The sequence below is a fragment of the Monodelphis domestica genome, chromosome 5 (genome assembly GCF_027887165.1).
Source record: "Monodelphis domestica isolate mMonDom1 chromosome 5, mMonDom1.pri, whole genome shotgun sequence".
NCBI lineage: Eukaryota > Metazoa > Chordata > Mammalia > Didelphimorphia > Didelphidae > Monodelphis > Monodelphis domestica.
In genome coordinates, this window is record NC_077231.1 from 30,815,782 (window position 1) to 30,835,111 (window position 19,330).

Below are 19,330 nucleotides of genomic sequence, written 5' to 3' on the forward strand. Positions count from 1 at the left end.
GCCCAATAAACAGAGGAAGCGTTGGGAAGATAACCGTGAGCCTCGGACACAGGCTGTATGTGCTCCCTTTGAACTGACTGGGCACTAGTGTCTTCCTTCCCCACCCATGAACCTGCCTTTTGCAGCAATAGAGCGAGCAGCAAGAAGGCCACTGGAGAGAGTAGGGTGGAGGAGAAAGTGACCAAGAAGGGCACAAACTCATGGAAAATGTCATGGACTGATCGGCTCAAGGTGTGTGTTTCCCTTTGCAGGACATCTCTATTCACTCTTCCCTAAATCCCGCATTCTGCGGTGGAGTGAGAGATATCCAACTCTTCAGAAATGTCCCTTTCCTTGTCCTGGGATTATTCTGGAGGAGGACAGTCAGAGAGGATTTGGATTTCAGAAATAGGGAGAGCAAGGGAGAGCCACATTTGAGGGCTCCTGGAATGGGAAGACTTAGGAATTCCTAGAAAGGGAATGCAAGGATCCTAGTTTTCTGGAAAGAAGAATTTTCCCCATCTTGATACTTTGATGTGACTACACACGACAGTCTTCCCAATACAATCTTCTCATTTCACATGCACACATCCGCACCCTCCATAGACTCTCAGGCATAGGGACACCAAATATTCACTCCTCTATAGTTACAGGGTCACACATGAAGACTATCCCACAAATCTGGTACCTGGGAGAGGGGAACACACTTGGGGATGTAATTTAGAAGAATACACAGGGATTCGATTATACACTCAGTCCAGGCACCCAAATGTTTACCCAACATATTTAGAAACTGTCCACGTGAACCTCAGGAATGAATCACATTAAGGTGGTTTAGTGATACACATCCTCTTGGCCATGCAAGAATATTTGCATGACTTTACCCTTGGATATATGGATAATATGTGCTATTCCCAATAATAGCATCAAACACATAATATAGGGGGAAGAGAGACAAGTTATCAAGGAAGCCAAAGTATTTTTCTAGTTCCTCTCCCAATTCCACACAAAGTCAAGCAAACAACACATACAAACATAGCTTTCCACACAGCACCAACTCCCATGCATGGGTTTGTTTGTCTGTCTTTCACGCAGACATTCACACACCCCTTATGTAAGACACCGGACATATCTCTTGGGAACAGAGATATGGTGCAAAAATCACACAATTTAAGAGTCCAACAGGACTACTCCCTTTTCCCTCATCATATCCCAATGCAGCCCCTTTGAAGGTAAGTATTTCCAAAACACCAAAGGACCAGCCTCTCTTCCAAACCAAAAGTATTAACTTTGTGGTTCCCCATCCTTTGCAGGGCCCACGGATGGGTCCAGGGTTTGCTCATGTGGGAAGGAGAGATGGTCCCTTTTCCAGGATTGGAACTACCCCTTCTACAGATTCCCGATTTTCTGGTTTGCTGCTCTATCCTATGACAACGCAGCAGGCTACTCAGTTTTCAAGCACCTTTCCTGGTAAAGAAAATGGGAGGCCTCTCAGGAGTACCAGGGAGCCTCATCAAATGCCCTCTTCCGGGGATCAAGTCCCCACAAGACTCTAGTCGGTTCTCCAATATGGACGTAGTCGTTACTTTTCCCGCAACCATTTCTTCCTTGGAAGTAGAACGCAGTGATTTCTGAATGGAAGGGGAAGGCTGGGAGGACACAGGATAAACTCCCTTCCTGGGGGAGTAAATTCCCTGCTCTGTAACTCCCCAGTTCATATAAACGCAAAGAGCTGGTTCCCTTCCCCGAACCCCGGGAAAGTTGAGATCACTTATACTACGCCTACTCAGTAGGGGAAAACTTGCTGGGGGAAAAGAGGAGAAAAAGAATTTGGTTGGTTTCTGGGATCTCTGGTTTGGGGGGTGGGAGGGAAGAAAGAATCTCGCTAGCCCTGGGACACGTTTATTTAAATGGAATGGGAAAAGCTTGAGGCACCCGGCAATCAAGACCATGAATGCGGAGTCAAGAGAACTTCTCCGATTTCCAACCCGTCGCCTCGGGTCTTTCTGCGTCTCAGGAGAAAAGAAAATATTATATATAAATAAAAATTGCCGCAATAAAGATTTAATCTGAGATAACATTGTTTTAGGCTATATTGCTTTTTAAAAGTCTCTTAACCTGACAACTTAACGATCTCATTAACTCCGCCAGATAGGGAGATAGGGACTGAACGAGACCAGAGAAACAAATTAGCGGCCACGTCTACACAGGCAAAGAGGAGTAGGTTGATTCAGTCCTTTGGTGTCCCCAAACTCCAAAGAAACTGCAGGAAAAAATGGGACAGATTTAACCAGGTTTGGGGTTCTGAAGGAGCCCAGTGGGTAAGATCTGAAATGTCCTTTCAATGCTGCATTCGAAAGCAGTTGGTCTAGGGTGTGGGACTAGATTGGGGAGATCTCTGAGATTTTGAGATTGGTCTCTGTGCTCCCCACTTAGATTTCCCATCTCTGCTTGGGAGCCAGACACTGGCCCCCTTCCGACCTTCCTTGGAGTTGGACTCAGTTGAAAGAAAAAAGAGATTGTAAGATGATGGTTTCGGATAACTTCCAGCCCTCAGTTGACTCAAATTGCCATATGACAACCAGAATCCCGCATGGAACACTTGTCTCCTTCCTTATACAAGTGTCTTTGTGCACACTCATCTATCTATAGATGAAAACGCACAAAGACAATCGTCATCTTCGGTTACTGAGAGACTACTACTACTACTACTACTATACAGGAGAGGGATTTTGTCCAGGCTAGCTTAGTTTCCCCCTCTACATCCAAAGGCCTTATTCACACCCACTCACTTGACCATTTCAGTTCCCTGGATTTTTTTCACCCCAGAAAGCCACCAAATTGTTCTCAAACCCGATTCAACACATATCATGTCTTCATTATCTTTTCCCTGCTCTATTACCGGATTTCTGATCTCTGAGGCCATGTCTACATAGCCACAATAACCCAGATTAGTCTTCAGAAAGGAAATACTGGTTTAACCCCTCTTCAGGGGTATGTGCTATCAATTGAGTGAAGCCAGTTCCTTTGCCTTTGTACTGTATAGATTCTGTGGTAATGAGAAAGAGCCCTCCCTCAGTGGCATCCCTGAGACCAGTTGAGATTTTTAAGGAATATGAGAAATGAGGTCAAGACCAAAAAAAAAAGATATTTTATTTTAAAAACAGGTTTGTTATTTTTATCTTTTTGCATTCAGTACATTGTCATTCGGACACCACAATACTATATACAGATACAAGACATTAAAAAAAAAGAGAGAAATTTTAGAGTGATATTTTTTTCCCAAAGAACACTGTTTTGTGAGGTGCTAGTGGAGGGTGGGAGAGAACTGGGAAAAAAGCCTGGAACCCTGACAACCCAGGGCTGGTCATCATGGAAGGAACTATTAAGACATGTCTACTTTGCCCCAGAAAGCAGGATTAATTCAGGCTCCCTCCAAGAAAACTGATTTTGCTTGAAGAATCTGGTTCCTAGAGGAGGTCAAGGAAAGTATTGGGGCCAAAATGATTTGGATCAGAAATGATTCTCTTGTTGTGGAAGCATCCTGAGCTCTAGTCAAAGAGGAAAGGAAGCCTCTAGTGTGTGAAATACTCTGCTGTTCATTTTTAAGTGAAAATTGTGTTTTTCCTCTTAAAATAAAATGGGTTCCTAGCCCCTTCCTCATTCTCAATAAGAAATAAACATGTTAGCAGCTTCGTTATTATCTTCGTGTCTTTCTTGGACTTCTAATAGAGTGAGGAGAGTTGTAGAGGAAATAGCCCAATACAGGCTCAGGACAAGACTTCTATGGAGTGATTCAGGGCTGGGGTCTTAACATCTGGAAGGCCTTCCAGAGTAGGACTTTTGAGGGAGCCACAGAAGCAGGATGAGGCCAAAAGGGAGTGAGGATCAAAGCTTGGGAAGGAACAATATAGTACAGAGATACAAAAGGCAGGTCCAGGCACTGGGTCTTGGACTCCCCCCACCCCCCAGGCCAAATCATAATAATTATTAATATTGACTTTTAAAATATACACACAACTTATTGGGATATCTTTCAAAACAACTGCCCAACAGGAAGTGGTGAAGATCTGAGAGGGAAAAGTTAATCCTCTCTATCCTACCCCACAAGCCTTCATTAGGGGGAGTTTGTATTGCTCCCAGGAATACCAGGGGTAGAGTCAAAAATCCAGATTTTACCATAATGACACTGAACTTCATCTCTACCCTTCATATCTTTTTCTGGGGGGTCTGAAAGTGAGGGTCAAAGTGTGAATGGCTGGGAAGGAAGACACAATGAGGAGGATGAAGGCTCAACCTTCTTCCTGAAGGTTGTGCCTAAACTGCTCATCAGCCACTGATTGGAATCCAGCCCCTAAAACCCATATGAGCCCAAATGTTTCCGGATCCAAAGCTCTATTTTCCACCTGGAACAGTAGTGGGGTGGGGAAAGGGAATGTGTATATGCCCTCTCCACACCCACTGCAATCTTCCTTCCTTCCTTCCTTCCTTCCTTCCTTCCTTCCTTCCTTCCTTCCTTCCTTCCTTCCTTCCTTCCTTCCTTCCTTCCTTCCTTCCTTCCTTCCTTCCTTCCTTCCTTCCTTTCTTCTTTCCTTCCTTCCTTCCTTTCTTCCTCCACATTAATATTTATTAGTATTAATATTAAATAGTCAATTCACCGTCGAAGTGTCCATCGGTGGGCTCCTTTTATGGTACAAAGTAGGATATAAATAGGTGGGGAGGCAAGGGAGGGCTCAGGGCTCCAAGGTCAGGTAGAGTGGAGATGGGGCGCCTTAGCTTTGCTGACCACCTTCTTCTCTTTGACTCGACGGTTTTGGAACCAAATGGTGACCTGGCGTTCTGAGAGGTTAGTGGTGGCTGAGATCCGCCGCCTCTTCTCTTTGGTAATGAACTTGCTGGCCGCATACTCCTTCTCGAGTTCCTTCAGCTGCACCTTCGTGTAGGGCACTCGCTTCTTTCGACCCCTTCGATAACTGCTGACCTCAGGCTGCAGGGGGACTACGTCTGGAGAGAAACACGGGAGAAAATCTGTAAGATGAAGCCAACACTCCAGCCCTTCCAGAGATGTGGCTCCCCCAAAATGGGGTCATTCAGCAGGGCCTTCCCCATTCCCAACTTTGGTTTCAGTGAGTTGGGTAATTCAAGAGCTCCCTTTTAGTCCAATTCATCTCAATTATATAAATAATTCAAACACTAGCCCCCAGTTAGTTCATCTTGGTCTTTGTTACATGGGTAGTCCAAGCTGTTTTAAATAATGAATTTATCTCAGGTAGCTAAATAATTCAAACTCCAAACCTAGCACAATTTTGCCTCACTGACAAATAAAACAGAAGCAGTCTTCATGTTTTCTTGGATTTTGTGTAGGGAAAGGAGGAAAAAGGAAAGGAAAAAAAGGACACTTCATTATTGCATTGCCTCTTCTGGAGAAGGCTTCCCTACTCCTGCCAGGAAAACCTAACACAATGTTAGGGGAAATTCACCTTTGCCTTCTGTTCTTGGGCACTTCTTACTGCAATAGGTACAGTTAGTGAGAGAAAATAAAGCAAACCCTCGAAGGGGAACATGATAATTCCCATGCTCATCTTGGGTAAGAAAGTCCCAATTGTAGCATCCTATGGGTGGCCTTCCTCAGATGGAAGGTTTCTCCAGGCATAGGCATGCTCCCCCTGCTCTCCATGTATCTTCAGTGACTTTTCTGTTGGGTGAGTCAGAAGAAGCCCCCTGCCCCACCCTGGTAGGTGAGCAGAGGGACAGATCTTTCTTCTGGTTCTCGATTCTCTCTTCCCCTTCTTAAAGGTCCAAACTTTGCTTCTAACTCCCTACAGACCATTAAAGAGGTGCTGGCTCCTTTGTAGGCACCTCCAATCTCTTTCTCTGAGTCTGGGAGACTCTGTGTTTTCCTTTCCCCTCAACCCTCCCTCCTTCACTCCCCATATTCCCTTTCTTCAGGTTCACAAAACTAGATCAAAGAAGAAAAGTAAAATTGAAGCAGTTATTCAAGTCCTTTTATCCTTTCCCCCCAAAATTCAGAAAAAAAAACTCTCTAAGAAATTGCCCAATTTTTGTATTCTTTTTTTTTTTATATTCAGGACAAATTGTGTTGGGAAATGGATAGGAAAGGAAGAGATGGTACCTCCACTCTTTCTACTGCCAATGTAGATATATTTTAGGAATGTAGGCAAAAGTCCTCTCAGGGAGAAGAAGATATCAAATGGTCCACAGGAAAGCAAGCCCTTGTTCTTCTCACCCACTCCATTTGGGCACATTCCCAGGTCTACAAACCCTTGTCTACAATTGCTTTGACACTATGTATTACAGAGACTAGATGGTTACTGTGGTGTAACCATCCAAATTGTTATAGAAAAATAATCTCTGGGAAGGAAAGAGTAGGAAGAAGAAAGTGAATAATAGCAGAATACTGAATGACAATGACTTGGCTGTCTACACAACTCCACTTCCAGCACAATTACTGGACAACCAGGAAAATGTTCATTCTATATCTCTTTCTCCTGAACTAGCTGGACCAGATGTTTTTGTCTTTTTTTTTTTTGCTGAATTTAGTGATATATATTTCTCCCATGAAAAATCATCTACATTTTCAGATTCACAATATATCATTGTCTTATATTCAGAGAACCAGGCATCAAAATCATATACACATTGGTATGTTGAGGAAGGGGGGGTTTGAGTATATAAATTAGCTAAAAAATTATCCCCAAATAAATGAAACAAACTTTCTACTTATCTTGGAGCAAATATCCTTTTATGTGTTAAACCTCGATTTTCGTAGAGTATATAACATGAACACAACCCACCATTTTATATAAATTTTGCCAAAGAACCAGTTTGATAGGGTTTTTAAAAATTTTTTACACAGCTTGGTTGTTTTGGCCTCCAAAAGAAAATAGCCCACTTTCCCTGCTTCCTGTAAAAGCCCCCTCTTCACTTCAACTAGACTGTTTAGAAACAAGGATGTGTACGCAGGCAGAGAGATGGGGATACTTCTGGCATGGGACATCTAGAGCAGAAAGGCGGCAAACCTGGCGACATTCCAGAAAATTTGAAGACCAAGCCAAAGTATTAAGAAACCCGCCTCCAAAAATCCACTTGGCAGCTCAAACTATGTGGTTTGTGGATCAAATGAGAATTAGAGAATTTTCCAGTCTTCACCTGCCTCATTGCTAAAGAAAAAAGCTGTTCCATCTCTTTGTGTACCTCCATCCTGCACCCCAGAATTCTCAGTTCACCAAAATACAGTCTAGCCCCAGCCACAAGTGCCTGACTATGGCTATGCTTTGCCCCACATTCTTTGTGGCATTAGGACCTTGGTCTAAAATATTCGTCAGTGGGATCTTTCTCAAGTGCATCTGAGCCCAGCATTTCCAGGTCCCTTCTGTCTCTTTCCATTTCTCTCCCCTTGCAGCTTTTCTGTTCCCATTCCCCCCCTTTCTCTTCTTTCCCCCTTCCTCTTCTTTCCTTCTTTTCTCTGCTTCTTCTCTCTCTATCCTGCCTCTCACTTTTCTTTTCCTTTCTCTCTCCTCTTGCCCCTCTTTCCCTATGGATCTCTCAGCAAACCTTTCCTTTCCACTCTAGCACCAAAAATAAAATGTGATCGAGACATAATTGTGTGGATAATTCCAAGGGAGGGGATAGAGTAGAGAATTTTTTTTTAACTGCTAGAAAATCTTTTAGGGTTGTCCCCCCCAAATTATCCATCTCTCTAATCATCTACTGTTCTCTATTCCATTCTATGTATGAAAACCAAATCCCATTCAGCCAGAGATACACAAGAGCGACAGCTATGTATTTACTTCTATGTAGACTAAACACACAACAGTCTTGCCGAGTAACCTTTAAATCCTGGTCCTTCTAAAGGACTTCAAAGGTCTAAAGTCCTGGACAAAAAAGGATGGAAACTCATTTTAAGGCAGAAATGTATTTGTATTTAAAACCTACTTTCTCTCCCTGTACTGATTCACCACTACTTCAGTTATCCACATGTGTAGACGCACATGACATTCAGACACGCAAATATGTCGACACATACACATGTGCATGTGCATGTATGAATATATCGACATGTATGTATCTAACATATTGCCATCGTGATGTAGCTGTCGGGACTGAAATTTACATGCTAATCATACTTTTTACAAGTAGTAAATCTCCTAAGACTAGCTTAATTTAGCTTGGATTTTTTTTTTTTTATTTTAAAGCTCTATTGGTTTTCCTCTAGAAGTAGCCTAGGCAAAGAGGTGACTTGCTGGAAGGAAGGCATTTTCAGAGGCTTCATTTGCAGAGAGATTACTTTGTCTCAGTGGAACTCCAAGTTCCACACCCCCTATAGGCCCTTTAGGGCACCTAAGCTGGCTCTAACTACTTTACCTCACCAGCTCCCATCCACCATCTGCTGCCCATTCCTTGGGAGAGGGTGACACTGTGCCCCTCACTCTGGCCTGTTCCTAGACCACTCAAGGAGTTGCCCCTTCCACTCATTTCTCATTAGGAGCTACTGATTTCCAAACAAGCTCCATCTGAATAGAGGAGGGAAGGATCAGGGGCTTCAGATACAGAACTATTGGGACACACATGTAAATATTTGCACGTTTAACCTCAGACCCTGGCCCTGGAAGTTTGTGCTGTCTGTAGCCTGATCAGGAGGGTTCTTCTATCCTAGAGCAGAACTAAAAATGCGCTTTATTTCTGGTAGTCTATTGTGTGCGGTTATCAGCTTCTTCCAATCCCGTATTCCAAGGATTCCCAGGCCCAACCCTCGAGGGTCTTTTATTCTTTATGCTGCATCTCTAGGATGGGGGATCAAAGGCAGCGATGCCAGAGCAAGAGTGGTTGTATCCTGGTCTGGGCTGACACCGCCTCCCCCCCCCCCCCCAGCTCCCAACCCCAACCCCAGGTTCTTCGTGGTCCTCTTGCTGGTGGTCCCTCCGACCTCTCTTCCTTTACACAGAAGCAGCTAAGAGGACCGAGCTGTCCTCATCCAAATGAAGACAGGTTCTCCTCGGACCCTTCAGATCTCCAGGTCTGCCTCTCACTCTCCGCCAGGACTCAGGCTCCTCTCTTGGGACACAGCCCCCTCCCGTTCAATCTCTCCGCTGGCCTCTTCTTCCTATGGAATGGGGGCTATGGACTACTGAACAATGTCCTCCTCGAGGACCATTGCCTTTGGTCTTCCCCAGGTGGAAAGTGCACGGATCCAACAGCACAGTGAAGGAGCTGACAGAAGATCAAGGGCTTTCTCCCCCGTCCACCCTCACCCCCCAGCCTAGGGATCTATCTGCCCTTTCAATTCTCTCCAAGTCATCACCCTCGCCTCTGCTGCTGTGGAGACCCTCCCCAGAACGCAGGGATAGTCCCCCTATTGTTGGGGGTGGTGGTGGAGCAGTTAGCTAAATTTGAGCTCCAGCAATCAAGAAAAAAGGCTAATTTTCCAGTCAGGCAAGGGCGTTACAATTACGCGGCCCCCAACAAGTAAAATAATTAAGAATTAATAGTAAGGGAAAAGTCTTATGGCTAAAATGTCTCTAAACCGTCTGACTAATTCAGATCTTTAAAGATCCCTAGTGGTGCCCGAAACACCTGGGCCATCTGATTAGAGGAGATTTTAAGATCCTGCCTAGCATTTTCTTTTGTTTGTTTGTCTTTGCCTTTACAAATCAGGCCAATTGTGCGGCTGGGCCTGGGATGTGTTGGGGCGCCGGAGCCGGTATTCCCTGGGCGCTGGAAGCCCGGGGAGCCAGGCGCTCGGGCGCCTGCTATTGCTTCACTTTCGGCGGGGCAGCTCAAGGGAACGTGTCGGAGCAGATTTCCTTCAGCGGCGCATTCCTCAACCTAGCTCGCCCGGCCGGCTCCCTCAGCAGCCGGGCGCGCCACGGCCAGACAGCGGGGGTGGCTGGGGTGCGGAGCCCCAGGGGGTGTGTAGGGGGGTGGAGGGTGGGAGGCGGAAAATGGCGATGAGAATGGGGTGTGCGTGCCACTCAAGAAAAGCCCCTTACCTGGAAAAGGAGACTTCCAGAGGTGGGCTGACTGCGACTGCTCCTTGGAGCAGTACACCTGACTGTCCCAGCCGTTGGAGAGCGCCCAGTGCTGGTAGCCCTCGACGGGGATGAGGGCGTCGTGGCGGGGCTCGGGGTGCCCGCTGATGCCCGGCACCACGGACACGTCCAAGTAGCCGGGCATCGCCTGGTAGGAGCTGGCAAAGCTGGGGTAAAAGGCGAACTCCTTGGCCCTGGAGGATAAGTCGTCGCCTGGCAAGGCCCCCGACGGCTCGGGGTACTTGTCCCCGGGATGGTAGGTGCAGGGCTTCTGCTGCAAGTTCACGTTGTGGGACAGGCGGCAGCCGTAGTAGCTGCCCCCGAATGGGTAGCCGTAGCCCAGGGTAGCGCTGGACGAGGTGGGGGGCGCCGGCGGCGGGGGGCATTGGCGGGCCGCCTCTGGGGCGGGGATGTCCGTGTAGACGGCGCCCTGCGGGGCGCCCAGGGGAGCCGGAGGCCGGCCCAGGACCGGGTGGGTGAGAAGGTCCCGACAGTGGCTGGAGGGGCAGCTGCCGCCCAGTCCGTCCATGATCGGGGCTTTGCCGGGGCTGGCTCCGCTGCAGCTTCCCCCCCCTCCTCCGCCGCCGCCTCCTCCTCCTCCGCCGCCGCCGCCTCCTCCGCCTCCTTCACCTCCTCCGCCGCCGGCGCCGCCTCCTCCGCCGCCGCTGCTCTCTGCCGAGCTGTCCTCATAGACGTACATAAGGCTCTCCGGCCAGCGCGGGTGCAGGAGCAGCGAAGTCGTCATGACATGATCTGCTCGAGCTTTTTAAAAACTCCACTTGCCAGAGGGAGAGAGCGAGGGAGACAGCGAGGGAGACACCTCGCTCCCCTTTTTCCCCCTCCCCCTCCTCCCTCCTCCCTCCCCCTTCCTCCTGCCCTCCCTCTCTTGGCTCCCTAGCTAGGCGCCGGCGCATGCGCCCCGCCCTCCTTCCCCGCTTCATTAAGAAATACGCTCGCACGAAATGACTCCCCTTCCCCTCCCTGCCTCCTACCACGTGACCTCGCCCGCGCACGTGACGCCCAGTCCCGGTCTCCTGGGTTCTCCGCCCCATTCGAGGGGAGGGGGTGGGGAAAGGTACAGCCCGGTGCTGATTGGCTTGCGGGAGGCAGGGGTGGAGAAGATTTAAAGAACTAGGGCGACGCCCCTTGGAGGGCCTGGAAAAAGGGGGGGCACAAAGGGGGGGCGGAGGGCAGCAGGCACTATTTGGTCGACATGAAGGGGAAGGAGGGGCTGGTTGTCCGTGGCTTCCCCAGGGGAGCCCAAGAATGGGGGGAGTGTAGGTAGGGGGGCGATTTACACCTCCCTTCCTTCCCCCCCCTCTTCCCCCCGCTCCTAACTCCTTTACCGAGTAAATGGAGGTTACAGAGACTGCAGAAATCATGGATTAGATGTCAGGGTACGTGGGAGAAAATAGAATTTTTTTAAATCGGTCAAATGGGGGGGGGGGGGGAGGAAGAGTGTGTTGATTGTGTGTGTGTGTGTGTGTAGCATTTTTGCTCCCAGCCAAGGAAAGCTAGCTCCCCTGTAGCTCCCAGCTGGAAAGGAGTCTGACTGATCCGAGAGGCTTTGATGATAGGGCTGTTTCCATTATAGACCATCTCCCCGAGTCTCCTGCTGCCGAACCTCTGGTTCTTACGAGGCAGCCCTTGGGAGAGGGGATCGCTCTCTTCCCTGCCCCTCTGGCCATTGCTTGCCTCCTGTCCTGTCCAGGCTTCTCAACGCCAAGAGAAGGGGGTTCTGGGGAGCAAGAGACGAGAATTCTTCTCTACCTTACTCTACCTCCTCTTCACACCAGCCCTGGGGGAAAAGCCACAGTGATTCTAGGAGTGAAAAAAATAAAAAGAGAAAGGGGGAAGGGGCGGAGAGAAGAAGAGAAATGGAAACCATTTAAGCACAACGGAAATAAGAAAATTAGGAATAGAGTTTAAAATAGGAATAGAAATAAATTGGGATGCAGAAATGGAGATGAGAGGTAACAATAGGTGTAGAAATACCATATCCAGAATTAGGCTTCAGCTCGGGTATGCTCGCTTGGAAGGGATGGGGAGAAATAACATAGGGAAAAGAGGAGACTACGTCTTTGCCTCAGTTTTTTCGCGGTCCTTTTTGTCTACTGTTCTGACATTAAGCTGAGTCTGCCGGCTCTACCGGTTAGCTCCCTGGAGGCACCCCCTCCCTTTTCCTTTCCTTCTGTCCCAGGGGTGCTTAGGACCCCTCCCAAGGGTCTGACTACCCCCTGGTGGAAGCAAAGAGCTGGGGGACAGAACAGTAGGAGGGCGCAGAGCTTGGGGCGGCGGCGCCGAGGAGCCTGGAAGGGCGTGCTCTGGACAAGAAGGGAAGCCGGCAAGGGTGGTTAAATTTGCAGCTCGGAAACGCATCGGGTCAAAAGATTCTAGAGAGCAAAGTAGGCGAAGGCATTGGCGGATGGCACCTTCGAATTCAACCACCATCACATTTCTAGGAAAAGAATGACCACGCGAAAACACTAGGCTTTTATTTTTAAAAGAAAAAAAAAGGCCTTTGCACTTAAAATTGTGAGAAAGGAGGGACCTGCCTTAGAGCTCACAAGCTGGGGCGGCTTTTCAGTATCGGGCCGGTTCTCCCATATCAGTCTCTTCCCCTCCCAGGCAACCCCCCGGTACCCAGTATCTCCGATGGCTGCTTCCCCATCTCGGACAGCGCTGCTTCTACTCGTGGTTGTCCTGAGCTGAGCTGTGAAGAGCCCAAATGGGATTGAAGAGAGAAAAATCAAGGGGGGGGGGAGAGATGGGGGACCGCTCTTCCTATTCAGCCCTCCTGGTCTCCCTTCGTTTCTTTCTTCCTCTCCGGTCCGCAGTCCCCCAGTCCTAGGCCATGTGCTTTTCACGGAGTAACAGGGGAAGAAGTGGTCCAGAGGTTTCCATTCCCAGGTCCCCCACTCCTGTTGAACTGTAAAGGAATCTTTCTGCCTCCACTCCTTCCCTCCTAACTATTAATTGGTCTATTCCGGGCCCTGAAGGAGAGGATTAGTTTGTCTCAGAAAGTGTGGTTTGTGTATATTTGTGTGTGTTCGTGTTTGTGTGGAATCTTCTGCAGCAGAAACGTTTAATGATCATCATCGTTGGGAAAGGTCATCTCTGAGACAAGACAGCAGCTGTTTAGGAGAGTGTTAGTAAAAGGAAAAGAAAAGTGTATGTTGGGGAGATGCTGGGGGGCGACTCATAGAGATCCTTAGAGAATAGGGTGGGGAGAACGACAGTAAGAAGGCGGACAGGAAAGTTGAATTGAGAAAAGAGCTTGGTGTGCCTCCTTCAGGGAATTGTCCGGCCCCAAACAGCCTGAGTCCAAGGTCAAGGTAAAACCCATCTGGGTCTAGACAGAGACCTGTGACCTTCGCTCCCTGGGTCTCACAGGATAGCAGGGCTGCCTCTTTCGAGGGCCTCAGAGTGGCAAAGTTTAGCCTCCAGCTAGAGGGGTGGGCAAAGCCATACTTCCCCTCTAACGTCCCCCTTGCTTCTCTTCTATCCCAGTGCTGGCCCCAGTTCAGACACCCATTTCCTTGGCTCTGTGGATCTCAAGGAACAAAGGACCCTAAACCCTAAACTAATCCAAGCGCCCCTAGCTCCTCCTTGGCTTTCAGATTTGCCGCTGGGGCCCAGAGCAGACTAGTCTCAATTCGACACCAAGGCCAAACCCGAGCCCCGATGGTAGAGCCCAGGTTCCTAGATCTTCACGCTCTTTGGGGTTTTTCAGAAGCAATCTCATCCATTCCCCCAACGGGGCTCCCGGGTCAGCGCACTGGAAGGCTCCTACAGCAAGGTAGCCCTGCAATAAATAAAATTAATAGTATGTTCTTTTCTAGGTTTATGTGAGGACATTAACTATTCCTATTGCAATGAGATATAGATTTAATTAAGTCGGGCATTTTACAATTCCGTTTATTAGGGGCACGGTGCCGGCCGAAATTTGTAGCGAGAGTTGAGAGAAGGGAGAAAAGCAACCAAAGTCCAAGTTCTCCGGAAGATAGGACGAAGAACTAGGCCTGCTACACTGCTTAGGGAGGTCCAGGGGACCCAGAAAGGGCTTGGGAACAAGTTTGTTTTGTCTGGACAGGTTACCCGAGCCCTTGAGGCACCCCTCACCTCTCCCGATCCACAAATCCCGAACTTGTTAGCCCTGAAGTCGGCGGAGGGAAAAGGAATCAACCCCGCTAGGGTCGGAGGAAATTTTCTAGTGTTAATTAACTGGAAAGTATCCGGTTCTTCCTTTTGAGGCACCCCCCAAACTCTAGCCTCCCAAATGTGGCTTTCATTGAGATACAACTAAAATTAAAAAAATTTAAAAGCCAGAAGGGGGGGGGGAAAGGACCATTAAGGCCGGAATAATTACACCTCGACTTCAGCCAGAAATCTAGAGTAAGATGTGCTCTTTCTCACGGACACGGCCCCCCAGCCTCCTCCGTGCCCAACTCAGCCTAGTCCATCCTGCCGAGCTAAGAGGATAAGTCAAATGAATTAGAAAATCGCAATAAAGAGGAGAAAGGGGAAGAAGTTGAGTCCACAGCCTCTATAAACTCCCATCAGCTTTGTTGGGTTCTGCAGAAATGGAAAGGACTTTTGATTGCATGGAAGGAAAAAAAGGGGTGGGGAGGGACATTTAAAGTACAAATAAATCTCTCTCTTTCCACTCACACTGTCTAGATATCCCTCCGGTGTCTCTCGAGGAAATCTCGCCCTGGTCCTCTCAGCTCAACTGCCTTTTCAAAGGGTCCTTTACTGAGGGATCCAGATAAACTGAAGGGCCTGGGGAAATATCTCTTTTCCCACCTCCTTCTTTCTTCTCCTGCTTCCTGGAGATCCTGAGTTCTGAGTTTGCAAAGTGATTCGGAAATTCCTTACCACATAAAGAGGAGATTCAATTTGCCATCTTTTTTGGTTAGTAAAAGCCTGTGTTTATGTGTCTATGTACCTAGAGGTTTATTCAGGCTATTTGAGGTGTTCCAACGAAGTCCTGTGCCTCACGTCTATGTTCACAAGCATAGAAAAGTACTTTTCATGTACACCCCACCTCCCACTCCTAGCCATGTCTCTGTCTACATCTTTTTTTGTGAAAATATAGATCTTGGAGTTTATGTCTATGGGTTTTAAGGATATCATATATATGTATGTATGTATGTATATATATATATATGTATATATATATATATATATTCAGGTATTGGTATTTACACAAGCCCTGCTTCTCCGGATATACATATCTCCCACTAGGGAAGTACTAAGAAAACAAAAGAGCAGATTTCAGTGTCTTTGCAAGTTTGGGTTTGGAAATCTAGATGGACCCTGGTAGAGACTAAAAGTTGGTCAGAACTTTTGCTTAAGCTTATCTCCATTGCAGGGTTGTAGGGCATGCCTGATGTTATGGGTCTCGGTCTCTGGGAGTCTGTCTGCAACTCAGGAATCTGGAGACAAAAACCTGAATCACAGCCCTTACTTAGGATACCTGTGGAAATTGAGTGCTTTATTCCTTCTACCCACCCCAATCCCCAAATCCTTCTCTGAATATTCATCATCTGTCCTGTGGATTCCTTTTCCCTGGCATCCATCCCATCCTTCTCTTTCTTCCTCTCCTCCATGTTCCCAGGGAAGAGAGTTTGATGAACACAAGTGAGATTCTCTTGGCTGTCCCCTTTTAAAATTCCCTCAAGTGGGGAGGGAGAGAGGGAAAAATTGGAACGGGAATTTTACCACGTTAGGTTTGTGGGAGGTGGGGAAAGAAGCTTTATTGGAGGTGGAGAAATCTGGAAAGACTTTTTTTTTTCCATTAGGACTTTTACTCATCATAACCTTAACTAGGGTAGAAGAAGGAAACTTTCAGCAAAAGCTAATAGGACGTGTCCTGTATCTCTGGAAAGAAAAGAACATTCAATTTGCTGCATAGATCTTAATGGGGAGGGGTCAAAAAAGTAGGGAGGTGGAGGAATAACTAAGAGGAGATGGATGGTCTTTGTTGGTTTCCGTCATAGACTCCCATCCCCCAACCCTTCTACTTTCCTCCTCTATCCCCAGTAAATAAGACAGTGAAATTTGGGATAAGGGAATGAGGAAAAGAAATACATTGGTAGGCTAGGAAAGACTAATGGACCCATTTTGACAAACTCAAAGGGCCAAGACTGGAGTTCTTACCGCCCCCATCTCTTCCATTCTTAATTCCCCAGGGCTCAGTGAGGTCTGGGGGTGGCCTATAGTATAGAGCTTGAGGACGCAGACGCCACCTCTCCAGCTCTTCCATCCCCTAGCTACCTTTATTGACTTTGATCTCTCCACCCCCACAGCCCATCCCTCAGAGACAGTTCCAACTTCTCTTCTCAGCCTGAGAACTCACCTCTGGGACATCTTCCTCTAGCTCAGGCTCCTTCCACTTCAATTCTTTACAGTGCCTGTCCACCAACCAAGACCAGAGCGATTGCTGGTTGGGCACCTGGGATTTACTAAGGGCCTCAATTTTCATCTTGTTCTAGGATTCTCTCTTTTTCAGGCACCTTTTCTTCAAAGCCCACTGCAAGAGCTCTCTCACTCCTACATCTTTCAAAAGGCTAATGAGCCCTGTTATTGAACACATCGATAGATTAGAGTGAAAGCTGATTGGCTTAAATCGTAGCCCTTTCCCTCACTTCAGTCTCTTCTGGTCTGGAAGGATTCAGGAGAGGCCCTTTGAGTTGGTTCCTTGCTCACTCTCTTCCTTGAAATTTCTTCTCAACTTCTGGACACCTCGATGGTCATTCCCCAGAGTGTCACCAGACCCGAAATCACAGGAACTAATAACTCAAACTTGGGTTCTGGGTTGCTGCTCCGGATATCTTGTCCAACCACTCCTTTAATAGAGATCTCCAGCAGTCATCCTCAGCCTCTTCCCCAGACCCCAATGTCAGTGCTCTTTCTTTCCCAGCTCCCAACTCACTCTCTTTTATCCCCCTCCCCTCCTGAACTTCTAACTCCTTTCCCTCAAACCTTTTCATACACTCCATCTCCATCCTCCCCCCTCCTTCTCCAACTTTCCCGTCGGCCTTTCAGCTCCCTTTCCCTTATCCTTATTTCTCAACTTTTCTTCCCACCCCTCCCTTTTTTTTAGCTCTCGCCCCCTCCCATCCCCCTTCCCTTTTTCATCTCCGTGGGTCAATTTCATCCCCGAAATTGACAAAAGAATTCGAAGGAAGTAAACCTAGAGCTGACATGAACAAAGTCACTCCTCCCCTTTTGCTATTCCAGTCGCTCCCCCCCCTTCTTCAGATGCAGGAGAGGACCTTGAGTCCCCCCACCCTCCCCAAAACACCTCCCCTGTTTAGGAAGCCCTTCAAAGTCAGACAAATAAAATCCCCCTTGGTTTTAGGGCCCGTCTGAAAGAGAAGTCCAAGTTCATTTTCAAGTTAGACAAGGGAGCTGAGGGGGGTTGGGGAAGAGATTGGAAGAGTGTGAGCTGGGGGGAGGATTTGGCTCTCTCACCCGAGACCTAACAAAGCGAAGGCCCCTTTTGGTCAGAAAGTCAACAAACCGAATAGCTGGAAAAGGTATTTATCGCTTTCCATCATTTCTTCCTCCATCTATTTTAGTCTGTGGTTGGGGCTCCGCGAGAGAAGGCTTACTCCCCGCCTCCGCCTTCTTTGGAGGGGTATTTAAGATGGGGAATTATTTTAAAATTGGGTAGGAATAGGGAAAGGGGCTTCTCCTAGGACCAAAGGGGGGTGCTGACTGCTTTCACAAGAAATCTGCTCGTTACAAAAAAAAAAAATTGGAGAAGGGCGGGAAATTTAAATCTAAGTAGGCCAGGAAGTGGGTGCAAGAATCTCCTCAGAGTTTCTGCAAAGACTCTAGTCAGATCCGGATAGGCTGGATAGGTCTGGTAGAAGAAGGTGAAAGGGGTTTGAATTCATGTGTTAGAGTCAGGGAGATTAATTTGGGGGGCTGTCGAAAGAGAGAAGAGAAGGGCGTTAGGGGAGGAACTGTCTCCTGTTTTTCGTGAATCACACTCGAAACCGCAGCCGCAGTCACTCTTTCTCAGCTCTGGCCACAAATCCCAAATCAAATCAGAAATATCTTCGGAATCTCAACTAAATCCAGTGTGGGCACGGGGAGGAGGACGGGAGATAAAAGAACTCCAAAATCCTCTTCCCCGAAAAGAATCTCGCAGCAAACGGAAGAGCGTTTTCCCTCCCTTTCATAGCTATTCTCTCCCAGAGAAGGGGAAAAAGAAGGCACAAGACACGAACGAAAGTGAAAAACAAAATCCGTTTAGCTAACCAGACGGAAGGGCTGCAGCTGCAGCGTTCTGCAGTCTGCCTCTGGAGATCTCTGGCCCAGAATGTGGCTGGGGGACCTGCGATGTGGCTTTTAATTTTAATTAAATTTCTCTAAGGAAATAAAATTTGGTGCTGCTAAGCTCCTCGGAGGCAGATAGGGATCGTGGCTGCTCACTGGTCTGGTGTGAGAAATAGTTTAGAGTCCCAGACTGTACCCACCCACCCACCACCATCAGCACCACACCTCTTTGCTTCTCATATTTTATCTTCTCCAGGAGAGATTTTTTCCTTCGCCCCCTGGAAGCCCCTTGCATTAGGCGGTAAAGCACGCTCCTCTTTTTTTTTTTTCCCCACACTGAGAAGTTAAAAGTGAGGGAAATTTATCCCCACTTTCCCCCTCCACTCAGACCCACTGTTCCCACACAACGAAAGAAAACCCTACTTGGAGAAAAGAAAAGGGAACTGGCTGGGCGCAGAGATCGATGGTCCTGAAGTCTGGCGCCAAAGAATGTTCTGACTGGCCATTTTCACAGGACCGTACTTGTGAGGGCACTCAAACGAGTACATTCGGTTCATGGGCTGTGTCCGCTGCAAAGCCTGTTAGGGCATGTTAATTTGGACTTACTTGTTAGGTAGGGTTCAGTGAGGCTGGAGTAGGGGTAACGAGTGGGAAGGAAGGAAGAGTAGGATTTAGAACATTGGGGGCACAGAGACTCGTGGAGACCTGCTCACTACCCTTCTCCTTCTGCTAGCAACAGGGAGGGGGTGCAATGAATCTCCCCCCGAAGCCACCAAGAGAGAAGAGGTGGGACCTGTAAGAAGTTCACCGTAGCTTGGGCATTAACAAAGTTCTTTACTATAGTTCCTGTGCCATTTGAAATCACGTTAGCCCTGACCTTGCTCCCTTCAATGCCTGGTGTCCTTTCAATTCCCCTTGAAAAGAGAATCGCTACCTTTCTGTGTATGTATCCATCCATCACACCTCTAGGTAGCTACAGCATGCTCATATAACATCTATTAGTGCCACTG

The 19,330-nt window shown here is 47.8% G+C and overlaps 1 protein-coding gene across 1 annotated transcript; it reads right to left on the reverse strand.

The window, feature by feature from the left end:
* Positions 1–3,107: 3,107 nt before the first annotated feature.
* Positions 3,108–10,857, reverse strand: HOXC13 (homeobox C13). The gene is made up of 3 exons (XM_056798031.1): positions 10,698–10,857; positions 9,990–10,649; positions 3,108–4,983 (listed from the first exon to the last, which is right to left on the reverse strand). The coding sequence occupies exons 1-3, from the start codon at positions 10,771–10,773 to the stop codon at positions 4,727–4,729; spliced, it is 993 nt and encodes a 330-aa protein (XP_056654009.1). The 5' UTR covers positions 10,774–10,857; the 3' UTR covers positions 3,108–4,726.
* Positions 10,858–19,330: the final 8,473 nt, after the last annotated feature.